Raw genomic sequence first — 20,000 nt, 5'->3', positions numbered from 1 at the left:
TTTATATGCCAAAAGCCTCATAGTCTTTCCACAGATAATTAAAAATAATTATCCCTTGACCCCAGACAAATGAGATGCCACTAGCCACGACGATGTTTAATATTCTGTTATATTATTAAACTTCTTATTAACCATTAACATTCTGCAAGTTAAATCCATTAATAGTGCATGACTTCATTGCCTTATTTGAAGTCTAGTTTCTCTATTCACTATTTTGCTTTGAAAGAACATAAACTAACATGGGCTATGAATCCGTATTTCCTCTTGAATACGTTTCCTCATTTTTTCTTGTTCAAATACACACATAGATAATAAAGTTGTTCAATTTTTTTTTTATTATAGAGTTATGCTTTAGGTAGGTTAAACATAATTTTATCTGTCTTCTTTCAAGCGAGTCTGTAAATATTTTGTTAACATGCAAGCTACTCTCCAGTTTAATTAGATCTTCCTTGAAATAAGTGGCCAAACCCAACACAAACCTGGGATGTACTGCGAAGCATGATGCAGATGTAGGTAGAAAACCTTACTTTCCGGATTCTTAACTTCCCCATAATGTGGGAAACTGTGCAGCTGCTGCCTTCATGGCCCATCACCTTTTGTGAGCTTTGTGTTACGATGGTTTTAATGGGTATCAACCCACTGCTCTTGCAGTATCTTTTGACTGCATTTGACCTTATCTGTACCAGAATAGGTGCCTTTAGCGCTGAATAAGGAAGGGGAAGAAACTGTATTAGGTACTCAGCATGGTGCTGTCAGCTGAGAATAACTCACCGGCAGGTTACAGAAAGGACAAATTGTGCCACTATGGCAGGTCACCAGCACTGTCTCTGTGCAGGGCCAGCTTCGCCCTCCTGGGCTTCTAGCTCAGAGCCATGTGGAAAGCACTGTGCTACTTCCAGGAGCTAGTCAGTCTTCCTGGTAGTCTGTCTTCTACAGAGCATGAGCTGTTTCCCTGGCATTACCTCTGATCCAAAGAACTTCCTGCCTCAACTCAGCTGGCTCTTGGCTGCTTCCAGCAGAGCCACTTGACATCTGCACCAGGCTCTGCAGCACCATGTAAAGCCAGAGCCATTTTGGGCCAGGGCCAGCTAAAAAGCTGCCTTGGAGCCTGCAGGACAGGGAAATAATTCAGTGTGCATGCCCACTTGGCTCCACGTGGCACCAGCCAGAGTCTGGCAAGGGCAAGTTGGAATTGGCCCCCGTAAATTATGCCTAGCCAAAGGTGCTTGCATGTAGAGCTACCCAGAGAAGACGTAGTCCCCATTTCTTCCTGCTCCTTTTAGTTCGGTGGGCAAAGTGTATCAGCCTTGATTATGCTGGAAAACAGGGAATTGATGCAGAGCCAAGTCAGTGGGTACTGGAGTCTGCAAGTGTGTGATCTGTATTTTCCTTATGCTGTAGTCCGGTATCTATAGATTTGTGTCCAGGAGTGATGCCTGTGTAAGATATCGTTGGCTTTCAGTAATGAGACACAGTCAGTTGTAAGAATTGAAGCTTTATTCTCTGTTATATAAAAATGATCCTGTTAGGGTAGAACAAACAAGCAAAACACATAACAGCCTAAAACTCAGAGAAGGATGATAAACTAATTACCTTTTCATGGGTTTATTCACCTTTTCTGTATTTTGCTTTTGCTTTGGTTTTTATAGTTTTACCTTCTCACTCCTGCACAAACACAGCATGGAGATATTTAAGTTCTGAACAATATAAGAAAAACATTCAAATTGATCAAAACTTTTTTTGATTGGATTAAGGGAAAAAAATGTGCTTTTCTTGTCTGTATGTTGTTTTTCTTCTGTCATACTAAAAGTGCTACTCTAACAGATCTCAGTCTTGTTCAAAGAAAATATTAAGAAAATGCTTAATTTTAATTACGCGAATAGTGTTGTTGAATTTAACGGAAGTTTTATTGAGACCTCATTACATAATTTAATTTTTAAAAGTGCACCTCTTGGTATGACCTTACAGTATTTTAGTCTGATCTAATAAGAACACCATTCCTTGCTGGCTTTCATCCTGTCTCATTTAGATATATTTATTACTTACAACTTAATGTAATGTAACTATTTAGACAGTAATATGTAGTAGTGTTTTTCAGCCATTTGTTGATCTGTAAAACCTTACGGGTGTGAATCCTTCAAGAAACTACATATATGGAGATTGCTAAAGAGCACATAAGAATTTACTTTTTCTTTTTTACCTTTATGGACCCTTAAAAAAGCAGTTCACACATTGCTTCTTTAGGGGTGGGACAACAAATTGAAAGTTACTAAACTAAAGTGTTACACCTTTTGGAGAGTTGGTTTGGACTTTTGAGTTTTTTGTTTGTTTGTTTGTTTGTTTGTTTTCTCTCCATGAAGACCAGGAGATTCTATTTGATTCTGTTCCATTCGGAATACTTTCATGGATATTCCCTTATCCTGTCCATAAATACCATGATATTGTTTTCTGCTATAAGCTGCAGATTGTAAATAGGATCCTGCAAGAGCAGAAGCCTGATTGCTGAGGGCATTCTACAGAGGCAGGAAAAGGATCAGATTGTGATTCTTGTATTTCTAACGCCTGCTTGCTTTAACCAGACAAAAATTAATTGTTTACTTCTTAGTATGTTATCTGAGTCTATAAATTGTAACAAACTTTTAAAGGCTTTCTTCTTCTTTTTTTTTTTTTTTTTTTTTTTATAATATTAAAATATTTTTATATTAGAGAAGCTTGAAGTCTGTATTTGTGGATTGTATGTATACATATTCCTGGCATTGTGTAAACATTTTCCAAGAACAGATAATTTCTTTTAAACTGAATTTTTATTTGAAGAACATTCAGCTAATCCTCTGGCTACAAAATTGTTATGTTAAATTACTATAACAGGACTTAATATTTAAGCTTCTTGCTCACAAAGAGCAAGTATTGACCCTTCTCAAGAAGGTATCTCCAGAGGGATTGTTCCTGTGAGAAACTGCTCCCTACTACAATTGGGATTCATAAGAGTGATGTGGGTGTTGATGAAAATGCTAACTACTTCCAGTGAAAGGACAGCCAAATGAAAGAAGTATTCTTCCCTGTACTCTTTCTTGGGAGCTTTTGAAATGATTCTGTATGATCAGAATTAATGGCTTGAGTTCTTACTGTGTTTGTATCAGGCCATATGTTTTGTTCACTTTGTTTTGTGAGTATTTACCTGACTAGAGAGTAAATATTTTGAATACAGTGTGTGAATCTCCTATTACGAATAACCAGTGAATACTTCTATATCTTAAGATTTCAGATTGTCACTTGTAAAAGCTTGTTTTCTGCTATAGGTTGGGAACACCACAATCATCGGTTGTATTAGAAGTGACCGTGTACACTTTTTATAAAACCCCTTGTGTTTTGATGAATTTTTCATGTTGTATGTGGATTTCCCTTAGTGGACTGTTTTCTTTAGGTGTTACTTACAAGAACTGAATTAAGAACTGTCTGCTTTTACTTTACAAAGGTACTGCAACAGCCACCTGCAGGTACTTGGCTTTATACCGAAAAAGGAGAGGAAGAAAAAGAATGATCCCATAGAGGAGGTAAAGGTCAGGCATCAGATGGATACTATGGCCTTCAGTCTGACAGTGCCCACCTTGGCCTTGAAGATGCCCAATGGGCTGGATGGGATGTCCCTCTCCCCTCCAGGGGCTAGGCTTCCTCTCCACTACCTGGAGGCAGAACTAGAAGACCCCTTTGCTTTCAACGAGGAGGATGATGACCTAAAGAAAGGGGCAACAGTGAGAAAAAAGTTGCAGAGCAAGTTGGCTCAAAACCGGCAGCGCCAGAGAGAGACAGAGATTTTAAAAGTTCGCCAAGAGCACTTTAGCCCCCTTCCTGCACCTTTGCAGCAGCAGCCTCTGCAGCAGCAGCACTCCCATCTGCAACCTTCATCAGCTTCGTTAAAGCCGACAGGGCTACCGCAGGGCTTAGTCTGCAAGTCACCTCAACCTCCGAACACCAGCCTACCAATGCAGGGAGTGGCACCCACCACACACACTATAGCACAAGCCCGGCAGTTGTCTAACAAGAGACCTCTGCCCCTCCTGCCACCTGCTAGGGCTCCGGTCACGGACCCTCCGAGGACTGATCGGGTCCTAATGAAAGCCACAGCCTTCTCTCCGCACTCATCCTGCATGAGCCGGCTACAGAGACTGGTGAAACTGTGCACTCGAAAACAGCAGCTGGACACTGATCTGTTTCCACATCTAGGTGGGTAGATAATAAATGCACTGCCTCTCATTTTTTTTTAACCTGAGACCAGAACACAAAAGAGGAATGTCTTCCTAGCTCCGTCCTGTTTTCACGTGTGGTCCTTACAAAATAAACCTGAACTCTTGATGTTTTCTTTAGCCCTGTTTGCTATGAAGGGAATGCCTGGATCTATCATATACGATTTATGGCATTTTAATTGTTTATTCTTAATGTCCCGTTAACCACTAGAGAAATCAAGCTGTGGTATAGAAAAACATTACTTGATGACATAGGCACTGTATGGATGGTTTGCAACTGCAGTAGTAAAGGTGTAGTGCAGACTGTACCTACATGGGTGGACAAGATTAGATTGAAAGTTAAATATATGACAAGTGCAGATTACAAAATAAGTGCAAGTAAAAGTTTGGAGATTGGCCCATCGTTCTGTGCAGATCTAAATTTCTGGTTAACGTGGCTAGGAAAATTGGAACACGAGAGTTTTTATTGACTGGGCCTGTTCATATGTGGAATTTGGCTAACAAAAGCCCAAGGCTGTCTTTGTGCCAGGCAGGAAAGCAGTGCTGTTATACAGGTAATTGGAGAGGTGGAGTCTTGTCTGCATATCAGTGCAGAAATAGTCTCCTCCTTTCTTATTACCTAGAAACCATGCTAATCAGTTGTTGCTTGCAAAATGTAAGTGGAAATGGTCAACCTGCTTCTATGGCTGTAGTGCTCTACAAAGCTTCAAAAAACGCAGCTGACCTTAGGGCTTATTTGTCTGATTATGAATGCAGACTTAGGTACACCTGGCAGTCCTTGCATCTCCCTCAATCTCCAGAGTTACCATACTTTTCTGCTTAGTTTTAGATTGTATTTTCCTAGCAAGTTAAATGCTGATAGGAAAAAGGGAAATAGAGGTCAGTGTGTGATATTAGAGCAGGAATGCCATTTATGATGCATTTGTGGGTGTTGATATATTTTTTTAAGACTTCAAGTAAATTGGAAGTACTTCATATAACATCTTATTTCATTGCAAACATCTGTATTTTTTGCTATTTCAATTAACCTTTCTTTTAATTTGCAGTTAAGATCTGCCCTTTGGCACTCATGGGATAGCTTGACTATTTGTTTAGAAGATAATTAGCATCCCATAGCATTCTCTAAAGGACATTGTTCTTCAGAAATCCTGTTTGATGGTCCTCTATGTAATGCAGGTCTTCTGTGGAATGGCAAGTCTAGAGGCACTTTCAAGTGTCACAGACCCAAATAGCTTAAAAAGTGACCTGTGTCTTGAGAAAGATCACTTTCTGTGTTTAATGTTTTACATTCTCAAGTGACTTTTGTACTGAATGGAATATGTTTTCCAAAAAAAAGAGGCTTAGTAGAAAAATGGATTAGACCTAAAAATGAAGAGTTATGCAAATACCATGCTACAATAAATGTGAAAATGAATATATACACTTGGAACACTTCCTATCTGGCAAAGTAACAGAATTCATGTATTAAACAAGGCAGACCAGGAAAATATATGTGTTACTTCTTCACAATATGCCTTAATATTAAAGACTAGTTAGGCAGTTCAGAAAAATTTAGGATTTGTTTAATGATGGAGTAGCACTAGAGATGGCTGCACAGAATCTTTAAAGATATGCACTCAGTTTTATGTGTACTTTCTATTAGGGGCATGTTACTGGATTTTAATGTAGCTGCAGTCTTCAGTGTAAGTATTGCTGAGTCTGGATTAGATTTTATTCCTTCATTTCTGCAGTGCCCATTGGAAGCAAAAGAACCCACTTTCTGATTTTTGTTTTTAAACTTTGGGTAAATAGTTTATTACATGGTATCTATTGTGTGAAGTCTTTATCCACTGATGAAGTTTTTTCCCTTCCTTTATGGATGGGGGTAGAGTAGAAAACATTTAAGTTGAAAGTATAATTCTAGCATTTTATCAAATGTGTTGAAATGATTTAGTTGATATGCATATCTTAAAAATAATAATAATAAAAAAAAGAACTAAGAAGGTATTTTCAGGATGCTGATATGACTGAAAAATAGGGTTTCTTGCATTTCTGATTAGTGTTACTGTTGCTTCTTTTTTGAGGGGCTCTTGATGATTGTATTCCAAATGTGTATGTATATCTCTAACTTGAAAAGTAGGTGACCAAGTACTGATGTGTTTCCCAAATTGAAAGCATCTGACTTCAGAATCATCTCAGAAATAGTTGTATGGTTTATTTTCAGTAAAAATTCTTCTCCTTAATTCTGTCCAAATTGCTGCTCTGTTTTCAAGGAGCATACAAGGAAGTGAAAAAGCAGTAACGATGGTTTGTAAAAGTGGCTACAGGATTTTTATCCCACCAATGGCAAGAGATTGCTTAGAGTATCATTGGATTTGGGGGGGAGAGAGTAGGAAAAAATGTAAAAGATGATGCTTCAGCTAAAATTTTTCACATGAGAACTTAGCAGGAAAGCCAGAAACAGAGTCCAGTTAGTTTAACTAACAGAGGGGGCTGGTGCAGACAATGAGTTGATCCTACTGAATCATCATTAAGCAAAAGCATGCCGCTCTGTAAAAGTGCCTGAGTGTTCACATATCTTTGTAGTTCTCTTTTCCTGCTAATATATGCATTTGCAGGCAATTACAAAGACTGAGCAGAGAGACATCCTGCGTAGCTCCTTATCTCTCTGTCCATGCTGCTCTGTCTTACAGTTTTCCTATTCTCTAAGTGTTTTGGCACAGAGCAGTGGTAAGAATATAAACAGAAACGGAATTGACCTATTTAGATCATATAGCGTTAAAAATTACCAGGCAGTCAGTTCTCTGTGGCAGGGGCTTCTCTCTTACCTCAGTTCTAAAGATTCCATGTGCTTGCTACGGAAGCTGTAATATTTTTCTGTACTTAAGAAAGCTAGTGATTTTGCTTTCACTGCTTATGGCCAATTAGAATTGTAAAAGGAAAACTCAGATTTGGAAAAAATAAAAATTAAAATCAGTGCATGCCATTTGCATACCACAATGAAGCTGCTACAATAACTTTCCGGTGTAATTGATGAAGTTATATGTTTAATGAAGCATAATTGTCTGCAACTGTACTACACATTTGTCCTTTATGCCATAGTTTGCTCAGATTGTTGTGTGAGGTGGATATACTTTTCATCCAGCTTTCATGTTTTCAATTCTCTTAGGGCTGGATTGGTCTGAAGACAGTGGAGAGGAGTTTGAGGATTCAGAGCAAGCCTCCCCTTACCAGGTCGCGTGGTCTATCAGAGAAAGCCTTGGCTATGAAAGACATGAGTGAGTATGATTCTTCAGTATTCACGTTGGCTGTGATGCAGTAAATCATGTAAATGTGAGCTTTACTTTATGTGGAAGCACTGGATGCCAAACACTTGTTTAAGTGCTTTGCTGAAACAAAGGATTGTTTGACTCATTTGTAAGAGCTGCAAAACAGCTTTCCACCTTCAGTCCCAGCTTTCATTTAACTTAGAGACCTTTGTGCAGTCTGCTATTAGAAGGGTACACCAGGAAAGAATTTCAAGGTTATTTGCCTAAATTTAATTGAGTTTAGTGAAGTTTATTCATGAACTTGCATGCCTTGCTGAGTAGAGATATTTCCTGAATTGTAACCAAGTGGAGGGAGTTGTGTTTGGTTTGTAGTAAACCTGCTGCATTTTACTTATTACTCCTTATTGGGAGTTTTTTTAATAAGTAATTTTTAATAAGTAATTTACTTATTACTCCTTATCCAATTGGGTCGGATATTTTCTTCAATGTGTCTTTTTAAAGGGTATAATATTTTTTTTTATTAATTAATAAGTATTGAATTGAATTTAATTGAATAAGTATTGTCAAATAATTCGGAGCACTGCAAGGAAGTGATGTGACTGAAGGGATAAACAGAGCAAGTATTAGCAGCTGATGTGGAAAGGCTTGCAGTGTTACAATTATTCTGATAAACCATGAGACTTACACCAGGATATGATAATACATGGCTCTATTAATATAAATTTTAAGGTGCAAAGTTAAAGCAAAGCATCCTAAGCATGGTATTGTAAATAAACTGATAATGAAAGGTAATGGGGGTGTCAGTAAGGTTTGACTGTAGTTTCTATAACAGGGTTCTCTTTCACTGTGTAAATGGACTACAGCTCTCTTCCATTTGTTGAATCTTTAAATATCACAGTTAAGTAACATTTAACGTCATTATTCTCATGATTAACTGGAAATCCTGAAATTCACCAGAACTTCTAACCATCTCTAAAGATTGTCCACAAGGTGAACCAGGGAGCTGTTATCTCAGTTAACAAGACAGGTACCGAGATAGTAAGTACTAAGAGCCTTTAGCGAATCAAAGCCTAGTAGCAGGGTGTAGATTTTTACTTCTCTTTTTTTAAAGGAAGGATTTCTGCAGTTATGAAAGACCACTGGTTTTAGGGAATTGTAGTCAGAGAGTGAACTATAACAAACATTATTTTTACTTAAAAGGTAACTTTTGAACCAAAATGTTTTGGGAAAATACAAACTTTCAGTTCATCTTTTAAATCACAGATAATTTTCAAAGCAGATATATCTATCAAATGACTCCCTTACACTCTTTTCTCTTTGACATTTCATCTGGTTCTTCCATAGATCCCTCTTTTTTCATCAACTTCTAAAGGTCATCTGTGTGTGTTTTGTCTTCTATTTGTCTTAACTTCCTTTGAATTCTTCCTCGTTTTCACATACTGATACCTTGTCTTGACATTTTCTGTTCCATTCTGGCATTTTATGCACTTCAATTAAATACTTTATTAACTGATCACAATGGATACATTTTTGTATAATGCCAGCTGCTTTTGTACTTCAGTCTGCCCAGTATTAGCTCCTCAGCAGCTTTCCTAATTTTATGAATAAACACAGACACGCTCACTTGACGCCAGCCTTTTAAAACTTTTATTTCTATTCTACAAGCTACTGAAGAGAATGTTATTACCTGCAATGTTTTACTTCGACGTTTTTGCACTACAGTCTGTCTGCTGCTGAAGATGAATTAGTTCAAACTATTTCTTCGGTGATTTGATTTGTTAAAATGATTCTGTTTTGCTAATCTGGCAGTACAGATTAGCTAGTTGCTCCTAATTTGGTCATCCAATGACTTGTTAGAACTCTGAATTCTGGAGATTAATTTTACCAGGAGAGCAATGGAAATGGTTTACCAAAGCCTTTGGATTCTGAAAGTAGGTACCTGAAACAGGATACTTACTGTTTTCCGTAGCAAAAGATAGTTGTTTTTTCATTTGTGTCTGCTCTTGTGGTCTTTTCCATTTGACTCCGCAAAAGATAGCAGGAGGAATGCTTCTTAGAGCAGATTAGAAGAAGAAAGCGAACAGCTCATTTCTGCATTATCGGACAGCTTGTTTTCAGCATTTCTGGTTGGGTGATAATGGCCAGAATCCTCTGACTTCTTGTTGGACTTCTTATGTGATACCGCAGCGGCTCCTAAACTCAGAAAATCACCAGATCGGTTTAAAATTAAGGCTTAAACAAACAGGAATGTTTTGAGTATGCTTGCCTTCTGGCCCTTTTAATCTATAAAAATCATACTGTTGCGATCAGTATCTGTGGAAACACAGGCCAAACTCTTGCTTTCACTCTTCTTTCCTTCAATATTTTATTTTTTAAAAGAGGCAGGGCTCCACGCGGCAGTGCTTGGAGGCACGTGCAGGCATTTCAGTGGGAGTGACAGCACGGGGCTGGCTGCAGGCAGCGCGCTGGCGGGGATGCCAGCATCGGTGGGGGAATGAGACTTGTTCCCTCTGGCCAGAGAGGAGGGTGCCCCCCAGGTGATTCCAGCACAGGGTCTTGAAACTTAGAAAGTACTGGGAAACAAACAGCTTTAAAGGAAAGACTGCTCTCCCGCTCCCCTGACAGTGCTGTCGCTGTGCCGCCTGCTCGCTCTACCCTTTTGCTGCGTTGCGCTGCCTGTTTTCTTCATGAAGTCAGCAATAATTCCCTTGATGTTTACACACGACAGTCTTAAAGTGAAGGGTTGTGAAGAAGCATTTTGCATGCATTTTCAGTTTTCTTTAAAAAAATGAAATGCCACACGTTAAATTGTATTTCACAAATTATATATGCACCTTAAGAGAGTAGGCTGAATAGAAGTTGGTAAACTTGTTTATAAACAGACAGCAGTAAAAAGTATCTTTCGGTTTCAATACTTGCCTAGGATTAAAAAAAAAAAAAGTGTCATTGTGCTATTTTTAGGTCCCTTTGAACCTGCAGATAAATATGTTTTGGTTAACCTAACTGGCCTGGAAAGAAAATTCAGAATAGGTTTTTAGAAGCTGTTAGCCTTGAAATAAATCCTTGTTTGTTGCAAGCATGACTTTTTTTCTGTCTTGTATATATATCTCAATCTTGCTTTTTAAAATGATCTCATAAATTTCAGTTCAAAATACATTAAAATACTGTGACTGCTGTCTATTTCAATGGGAGGCAGGTCAAAGGTCTCAAATTTGCATTAAAAACCACTTTTCCCTCAAAAAAGGAAACACTTTTTTTCCTAAGGAATACTCCTTTCTTAACTACAAATTAACTTTTAAAACCATATTTTAAATTAATATGTCTGCAAAATTCTTTAAGTAATTTGTCTCAGAGCAGACAGTAAAACATTTAAGACCTTAGACCTGTCTATGTGTAACTGACCCCATCCATATTTTTGCTTTCTTTTACTACATTAAAAGAAGGAAAATCTTTATTAAATAGTACATAATTAAACTTTTCTAATCAGGCTGTGGGTTTTTTGTTGTTGTTGATTTTCCCAGTAGTCATTCTTTCCTAAGAGAGCTTAAAAGTATATTTTCTTTTCTTCTTCAATATTTTAAATATTGCATACATTAAATACTTTTAACAGGTTATGTTTACTGCTTAGCATTTTATTCCAGAGGTTAATTACTTGCAATTTATGCTTTCTGAAAATAATCTGTAATCTGTTCTAACAGGCAAAATACGTTGTATGGTTGGCTTTACATAAAACTTTTTAAAAAGTGTGTTTATGCCAAGGCAGTGTTTGCTCCTGTGGAGTTTTTGTGGGCAGTCTTTGTGAAGACGAATGCCTTTTTTTAAATAGTCCCTTAAATTTAGCCTGCATGTGTATGGAATAAGATTTTCCACAAAGGAAAGTAGGTCTTAGTCATATTGCCTTTCAGGGACAGCTGTTTTGTCTGCTGCTCTGGATCTTAGTTTATTTGCTAAGTATCGCAGCTGGTATTTTGCATCCTTCTGCTATCAGCCAGTTGTGGTCTGCCTTGCTGTGTGCAGGTTTGGATGTCAGTTCACTCAGTCACACCAGCCAAGCTCTGCAGTAGGAACCTTGGATTTGTTTTGTTTGTTTGGATTTGTTTTCTCACCCCTGCCCTTCCATTGTTTTACAGATAGGAAAGTTAGCAAAATGTTCTTCATTTCTATAAGGAAAAACTTAAAGGAAAAACTGAACAAAGTCTGCCTCACTTAGCCTCAGCTCACTCCGTTGCTCTGGGAACAAGAGCATCTTTCTGCAAATGAATGCTTGGTGTGTAGGACTGCTTGGCAGCTTCAGGGACCCTGTTGTTTTAACAAGTCCCAGTGATAATTTCATTCTGTTTTGCGATTATTTATTTATTTATTACGAACATGGTGACATGGTTTTGATGGTCTTGTTGATATGTGCCTGAACATTCAGAAAGCCAAAATAAATGGGAAAAGGCTTTCTCAAGCAAATGAAGAATGGGATCAGTCCTCCTTCTGATCATTGCTTAGCACTGGTCTGATTTTTTTCCTCAGTAACTTTGGAATTAAACATTAATTTATTCTCTGTGGCTGTAGGATAACTCAAGTTTAACCTTGGAGCAAGGGGAAGGCTGCATCAACTGTCTTAAAATCGCCTTAGAAAGTAATCACTGGTACTTGAATCACTCTCCCCCCACTTTTTTTTTTTTTTTTTAAACTGTCTCAGAAACAGTTTGGTGGAATTATGGGGACTTTGGTCCCAAATGGGTGTTGCCCCTTACATCATTTTTGCAGTTCACTGTGATGGAACTGGGATATCAGTCCACGTTCATTTGACTGTGAAAGTTGCAGGGTTGAGTTTGGATGATAAAATCGAGAGATGCTTTCTGAACACTTCTTAATAAGAAGGCTGAAGGAACTCCATTACAGCTGTGTGCATGCCATTGGTATATATCTAGTGCAAGAGGGAGTGAGTGTGTAGAGCCTCATGTTGGCTGTATGAGTGTATTTTGGTTTAGAAGGGAAAACACTGCCTGGCAAAGTAAGAGGAATTGGAAAAGGTAAAGGTCAGCAGTTTTGGTACTTGTTAGAATTTGACTATCTTCTCCACATGACCTTTCTTCAATAAATTTCCACTGCATAGTTCCCCACCCTTGTCTTCTCCATTAATTGCAGTTTGATTTAAAAGTTTGTCTCATTTGCTGAGACATTTACAGTAAATAAAGGTTAACAGTATAGATTTTTTTTTGAACAGCAGGCTCCAGACATTTAAATGTGTCAGGCTTGATGATAAATTGATGTAATCTCTAATAATGACATACTAAGAAGGGTGAGTACCTTTAGAATTCAAAAAGGATCTTGCTCTTACTCTTTCTCGAGCATCCCTGCCTGATACCAGTCTTTGTATGACTGTGGGCTAGAAGATGGACACCAGCTTAAAGTTCTGTTAAACTGACAAATCAACTTCCTTAAAAAAATTCTGAAAGCCCTTTTGTTTTTATTTCCCCTCCTCCAGGTCTGATGATGACAATGCAGATGACAGGAGTTCCAGGGTGACCAGACTTTGCACTTACTTTCAGCAGAAATACAAGCACCTCTGCCGCCTGGAGCGGGCAGAATCCCGCCAGAAGAAATGCCGGCACACACTCCGGAAAGCCTTGCTGCAGGCGGCCAGCAGAGAGCCGGAGCGTGCCGGGCAACTGATACAAGAGCTCCAGAGAGTGACCTGTGCTCGTACCAGGTTAGACCTTCCTGTGTGACTGCAGTAAGCCAGGGTCAGGGCAGGGTGAAGATGGGCAGAGTATCTAGCAGCTGCAGCTGAAATGCTGAACTGTGAAACTGGTAGGCATGCACAAGGCAGAACAGCCATGGCATATAAATGTGTGCCTGCAGGGTAAAATAAACATGGCATACAGTATTTTCCATGCAGACAGGCATTTTTCAGCTTTTTGTTCTAAAATGTGGAATGTTTGTTCAGTTGTAGCTGGGCCTGACTTCTGAAATGTCATGAGAGAAGTTAGTGGCCTGCTAAAATTTATTGTTGTTAATTAATCTATGTATTTTGGCTAGCTGCAAATATCTGGTACTTTAATAAGTCCAGTTCTTTAGAGCGTGACCAAGTCTGGTTCTTTAGTTCCCTGCTTCAATAGATTTCTTTTTTCAGACAGCATTTTTTTTGTTTTGTTTTTTTTTTTTATAAAGTCAATACCTCCTCTTAATTCTCTTCCCAGCAAATCAAACTTAAGCTGATGCTTTTTGTTAGATTTAACTCAATCTAACATTAAATGAAACTCGGCAACAAAATAAATATCTTCTAACAACTCTGAAGGTTACCTTCTGTGGGAATTCTTTCTAGATAATGTCAACATCCCTCCAGCTCTCGGCATACTGAGAGTTGGTTGATTCATATGTGTACAGAGACAGAGTAAGTCTGAATTCTGGTGTTATGTCTTGGGTACCAGCAGTTTCCTCTGGTTTTCTGGTTTTGCTCTACAGAGCGTGTGACTATGGGGGTGGGGAGAGCTGACATAAGAGGCAGGCAGGGTGCTGAGAGTATATTCTGGTCATGGGATGCTCTCATTCCTGAACAGTGGGCTGTAGTTTGTGGCAGGTGGAGGGTTTATTGCTGGGGGGTGGAGTGATGCTGGAAGAGCTGCTCAGAGGTGTAATGTAGACGTACACGACTAGTTTATGAAGATACATAAAAGTCTCCAAACTTAAACTACAGTAAAAACCTTGCCATAACTGACAACGCTTGCTGAGTTTTTCATTATTGAGGTCACAACAAAAGATTAAATTGTTCTGGGTAGACTAGCAAAGCCAGGTATGTCTGTCATCACTGCTCTGGTTGAATTAAGTAACCTCAGTCTTTTCGGTTATGAAATGTTTCACAGGGGTAATATTGCTAACTAAAACTTTGCTTAGTCAAAGTGCAGTTGATGACAGTAATGGCTGAATGAAAACAGTCAGGCTACAGACAGCTTTTTGTCAACCTAGAAAACAACGTGTACAGAGGTGAAATTCAGCCCTGGAACCGCCAGCTTTATCTACATGAAGGTGACAAATGCCTTGAGAGCAGGCTAACACCAAGCGAGCTGTGTAATGCTTGCAGTACTCATCCACACTGCTGACTGGTCGCCTGCTTGCAGTTCAGGCTCAAAGCACTGAGGCTGTGCTGAAGAAACACTCAGTTCCAGGCACCTGCTGGTGGATTGGGCTGTAGCACATTGATGGAGGAGAGCTTTTACCCATGTTGAGCACGCTCAGGCTCTGCCACTCCAGAGCTCAGTCTAAGTTTGTCTGAGCACATGCTTGCATGTAAGCTCTGGGGATGCTCGGCATGTTTTGATTTATGAACAGGCTTGAAAGTGCACTCGACTGTCTGAGTGGGCATACCCAATACATCGTATTCCGAAGGTTGACCTCGTTTTAAGGGTTGCCTGTGGTGACACTCACCTACTGCTGTTTTAGGCTCTGTTGCAGGGTGTAGTTGTATTTACATGGTAGCAGCACATAGCACCTCTCATTACCATTAATGCCCCATGAAATAAACAATAATACTGTTAACTGCATCATACCTTCACCTGTCATTGACATCTATTTTGTATCCCTGTTCAGAGTGTGGTAGTAGTGTGCACCTATCTGGATCATGACATACACACGTGTGCTATAAGTTTCATTCTACTGTGCCACATTCAGTGGAATAGTCATACTAAGTTACCATCTGAGGCTGCATTTTTGACTTCATTCTCTTTTATGCTTTTGTTTCAGCACAAGCCAAGCGAGGCAGAGAGATGCAGAACCAACAACCTGTAGTGGGACTTCGAAGGGAGAACAGTGCACTAACAAGGCCCTTCCATTCACCAGGCATTGTTTTCAGCGTATCCTCTTAATTAAGTTTGAGAGTTGTATTCAGGGGTGGAATCTGTCCTGTCCTATGCATGAAGCCCACAGAAAGGAGGAGGCACACTAGATATGAGGTTTGAGTCTGAAGGCTATAAACAGGCTTGCCTCTGATCTGGAATACTTAAGAATTGTGCAGACTTTGTCTTTTTGTAGATGAATACTTGTTGGAGGTTTTTGTTGGAATAATTCCTTTTTATTTTGACTTTATGCTTTTGGTATTTTAAGTGACTAGTGCTTATCTGTTCCAGTTGCTATCAGACAGCAGCACCTTTTCAGGTTTTTAGGTTTACAAATGCCTTAGTCGATTTTTGCAGGTCTTATTAAAAAAAAAAAAAAAGTTGTCTGCAGAATAGTTGAATAACCTCTTTGAGAGAGTATCATGGTGTGAAGCTGTGTTGAGGATTTTCCTTGTGATTTAGAATTTTATTTTATTTCTAAGGTCAAGAGGTCTTGTTTGTGGGTGTATGTAGTGTAGAGAAGTCAAGAATACTGATTTTTGCATTCATTCCCATTTTGTTCCCTCTGTACTTTCTTCACTAAGAAGAAATTTCCAATTTCCTCTTCTAAAATGAGGAGGCTTTTGGTTCTGGCCCTTCTGTCAAAGTCTGTAATCCAGACTGCCTTTTGCAGGCATTTTCTACTTTCTTTGTCCTTTCTTTTTTGCATTTTAACATTTTCTGAACATACATAGTGATGTTGAGGTTAGAATCAGTCTGAGAACTGTTCCAAGATGGAAAGAATACTCCTAATGTTTGAAAAAAAAAAACACAATGAAATATCTGTTTGATTTGCTTTAAGACTAGAAACATTTTTACTCCTGCAGGGGATTTTTCTGAAGGAAATCTCAGCGAGCTTACGTTTAGATTTACTTGACCTTTCTGTTTGATTGCACATCTTTTTTCAGAGTAGCAGGAAGAATCTTGAAACTTCTTTGTCTGTGCTCTAAAGATAAATGCCAAGAATGTACCTCAAAAGATTGAATTAAGAAATAGTCTTTCTTTAATGTTTCAGTAAGGATTGTCATTAGTCTGTAAGGAAATAGTCCTGTTGACTACACTGCTTCAACTGGTACTATTGATCTATTGATTAAGACTCCAGGAAAAGGCTTCTTTTTGCTAAGAACTCATTAGTGAAATAGCTGCTTCCATAAAGCTATCTCAATATATAATAAAATCATTAGAGATTCTGCATGAATGCAGTTCTTCACTTTAAAAGTTGGGTTTGAGACTTACCTAGCTTTGAACTTGATAACAAAGTTAAGATACTCATTAAAAATAGCATCTATGGACAGATAGAGTTGAAGGCTCTGATCTTTATCAGATTGATAAATCAAAGGGCGTTTCTTCATCGTTGCCTTGTGTGTTATTCCTGATGCAGAAATGCGCAGATATCTTATTGAACCGTTCTCAGCAGCTCTTCTCAAGTTGCACAGCCAAGTTTGCAGACGGTCAACAGTGCTCTGTGCCAGTTTTTGACATTACACATCAGACACCTCTGTGTGAAGAACATGCCAAAAAAATGGTAAGAACAAAGCCAAAAATATAATTATTTCTTTGTATTGGGTGAACTCTTGCCTGACAGACAGCAAGTTTACAAACTTAGGAGTTCATTCCCTTTTATTTTTTTTAGGAGGATATGACATTCTCAATTTGTGTAGAGTATGCTGTAAAAATATTTTATATACTTTTGATGATATATTAATGTCCACATGAGAATATCCTTCACTGAACGATATTTGACTCCTCTCTTGAATCAAGAAATAAGAAATCTTTGTGAGAGATGCTGTGGTCATTTTATTTGGACTTATTTCTGGGTCTTGGATCTGAATGTAGCATGAGTGTGGTATGGTCAGAGCATTATTTCTCAAACAGCATTACTACACAGGGCGCAAAATATTTTCTAGAAGAAATGTAAATAACAATTACAAGGGTAAAGATAATGGTTTTGCTTCTTCATTTACCTTTTGGTGACTAGAAAAGTTTTCTTTGATCGCCTTCAGGGATCTGTGCATCCCAGAGGAAAAGCAGTGGCCTACAACAAGTTGAGAGAATAAACAAATTAAGATGATGTCCTCTACTCACCTTTTATGCTCTCAGTCTTCCAGAACAATTTTTTTCAGATAATTAAGACACTCACTACTGTCTTGACTTTTCTTCAAGGCAGTGGGCATAAAACTGCCCTTTAATTTGTTCTATTTTTGGATTGCATTTTTTGTTGTTGTTGTTGATGATGGGTTTTGTCCTCTAATCTCCAATAATTGTGAATTACTGAGTTTTCTGTGTTAAAATGTGAGGGCTTCTGCTGCACAAAAAGGTTTGTATGGGCTGGTTCCTCCTCTCCCAGGCAGTCTATATTATGTCTCTCAAGATTTACTTCTGCAGCAGATAAAATCCTCTGCCATTCCCAGTATAATGACAACTGAAAATTAATGTTTTGTTTGATTTTGTAATTGGGCAGTGAGTTGCTCTTCAAAAGCAATGAGGCTTCAGTTACTCACCCACACCCTTTGCAAGTCCATAGCCCTAGTGTAATGTCCCTCTTTGATGGCAGTGGGTGCTTGAGGATGGTGGCTTCAGCTGCTACACTCTAACCCCATTACTGCTACCTCACCACAGGAATGCTTGCAAAGGTTACAGTTTTTGCACTGATTTGGTTAGGGCAAATCAGGATGATTTTGGTAAGTGACATTACGCACTGTTTACCATACCTCATGTTTTGGTCTATGTGATTTTTGCCATTGGGATCAGTGACAAAGGTAACAGTTCATTTTGTGTATCTTGCCTCGGTTTAACTTAGCAATCTCTCTTGCATTACATGTAAATGTATGTGGAATGACCCGGGGCAAGGAAAGTAATATATGTTCTTAATTTTCTCCCATTGCTATTTGTTTTATTCCCAAAGGACAATTTCTTGAGAGGGGACAGCTCCCGTAAAGTTCAGCACCAGCAGCAGAGGAAACCCAGGAAAAAAACAAAGCCACCTGCACTTACCAAAAAACATAAGAAGAAGAGAAGGCGAGGCCCACGCCGGCCCCAGAAACCTATTCCTCCTGCAGTGCCCCAAGGGAACCTCACCATGCCTGCCAGTGTCTCACTGCCAGTAGAGATGCCCCACATACGGTTAGTGGCAGCCCTGCCCCACTCTGCTCACTGCTAGCTTGAGCGCTGTAAAGGAGTGTAGAAAGGTGTGATGTTGCTGTGCTGATCAGCATCTGGAGCAGTGAGATGCTTCAGGACTAGAAACTACATCTCCATGTGACTGTTGAAAAAACCTTAGAGTGGGTATTTTAGATCTGAGCAAATGTTAAATTAGATGGATAAAATACCTTGCTTAGATGGATAAAATAGATTAGATGGAGAAAATTTAGATGGATAAAATACCTTGCCACGTCTTGTATATTTATTGGTAAACTTTGTAAAAGCATTTTTTTCTGTATACTTTTTTTAAAAAAAAATATATGGGGGAACATCTGTTATAGTTGGCTATGACTTCATAGCGTTCATTTGGAGGAATCAAAGTTGAAAACCAAGGACTAATGGTACTTTCTGTACAGGAGCCCCTCCACCCCAGAGCTGAGTGCCGATGAGCTGCCTGATGATATCGCCAATGAAATTACAGACATTCCACATGACTTGGAATTGAATCAGGAGGACTTCTCTGATGTCCTGCCACGGCTGCCTGATGACTTGCAAGATTTTGATTTCTTTGAAGGTACCATTTTATTTTACTTTATTCTATACTAGTGTGAACACAATCTGAGAACGGAAGAAGCAAGTATTTCTGAAAGGTATGTTTTGAGGGATTGCTTGCTATCCCAGAAAGGTAATAACTTCTAGACAAGGGAGAATGTATCTGCCTTATTGTTTGTTTGTGAGCTCTGAAATAAACCAGACTTTAAAAAGGCTGGTGTGTGTAGTTCACTGCTTGCTCTTACAATTACTGCTCTGTAAATCCTAATTGGTTTAGCTTTTTAATAATTCATTTTGCATTTTTATTGCCTGTCAGCCTTGCAGTTTAATCAAGCATATTCACAGTAATGGCATCTTTCTGCCATTGAGTGGGGCTGGAATCACAGTCAATGTTGGCCTTTTATCAAAGGAGAAGCAAGTGAAAATAAAATCTTTAAATACATTTTTGAAACTAGCTTTTGATCAGAACTGTGCATGAATTTCTGGATTCTAAAGCTCAGTACCTATCACAGGTGACAAAGAAATTAGAACAGCCCAGACTTGGGGGATGTGATTTCTTTGCTTGTTTTCAGATCTGATATGACATCAGTGTCACTGAAATTAACCTAAATTGTACTGTTCGTTTACATTTGAGGCTGTGTGGTAAACAGAAGGGACTTTGTAGACTGCTTGTGTTATTGCAGCATTGATCTTTTTAATCTAGTGTGTTCAGGGGGTATCTTGCACTGCAGTATGTGGAAGAGGAAAGGGAGAATTCCACAGGAGATGAAGGTGTAATTTCTAGTTTTTCTTACACTGCTTACCTATTCAGTGCTTGTGAAGGAAACTTGCTCTGTACTGCAAAGCCATTCTGGAAGCTTATCATACACTGCAGCTCCGTACTGAGCTCTCTGTACCTTTGCATCCTTAGAGTACCACCGTAGGGCTTACATGAGAAGAGTTTTCTAATT

General features: G+C 38.8%; 1 protein-coding gene across 5 annotated transcripts in view; it reads left to right on the top strand.

The window, feature by feature from the left end:
* Positions 1 to 20,000, top strand: part of INO80D (INO80 complex subunit D) — a 50,140-nt gene that overhangs the window by 17,097 nt on the left and 13,043 nt on the right. For all 5 annotated transcript variants that reach the window (XM_035331855.1, XM_035331854.1, XM_035331852.1 and 2 more), the window contains 7 exons: positions 3,476 to 4,224; positions 7,393 to 7,501; positions 12,972 to 13,196; positions 15,227 to 15,336; positions 16,749 to 16,882; positions 18,263 to 18,480; positions 18,915 to 19,072. In XM_035331855.1, the coding sequence (XP_035187746.1) occupies positions 3,476 to 4,224; positions 7,393 to 7,501; positions 12,972 to 13,196; positions 15,227 to 15,336; positions 16,749 to 16,882; positions 18,263 to 18,480; positions 18,915 to 19,072 (1,703 nt within the window). The remainder of the gene's footprint in view (positions 1 to 3,475; positions 4,225 to 7,392; positions 7,502 to 12,971; positions 13,197 to 15,226; positions 15,337 to 16,748; positions 16,883 to 18,262; positions 18,481 to 18,914; positions 19,073 to 20,000) is intronic.

Source organism: Oxyura jamaicensis, chromosome 7 (genome assembly GCF_011077185.1).
Source record: "Oxyura jamaicensis isolate SHBP4307 breed ruddy duck chromosome 7, BPBGC_Ojam_1.0, whole genome shotgun sequence".
Lineage (NCBI taxonomy): Eukaryota > Metazoa > Chordata > Aves > Anseriformes > Anatidae > Oxyura > Oxyura jamaicensis.
Note: the sequence above shows the minus strand (reverse complement) of the source record. Positions and strands in the feature narration are given on the sequence as shown.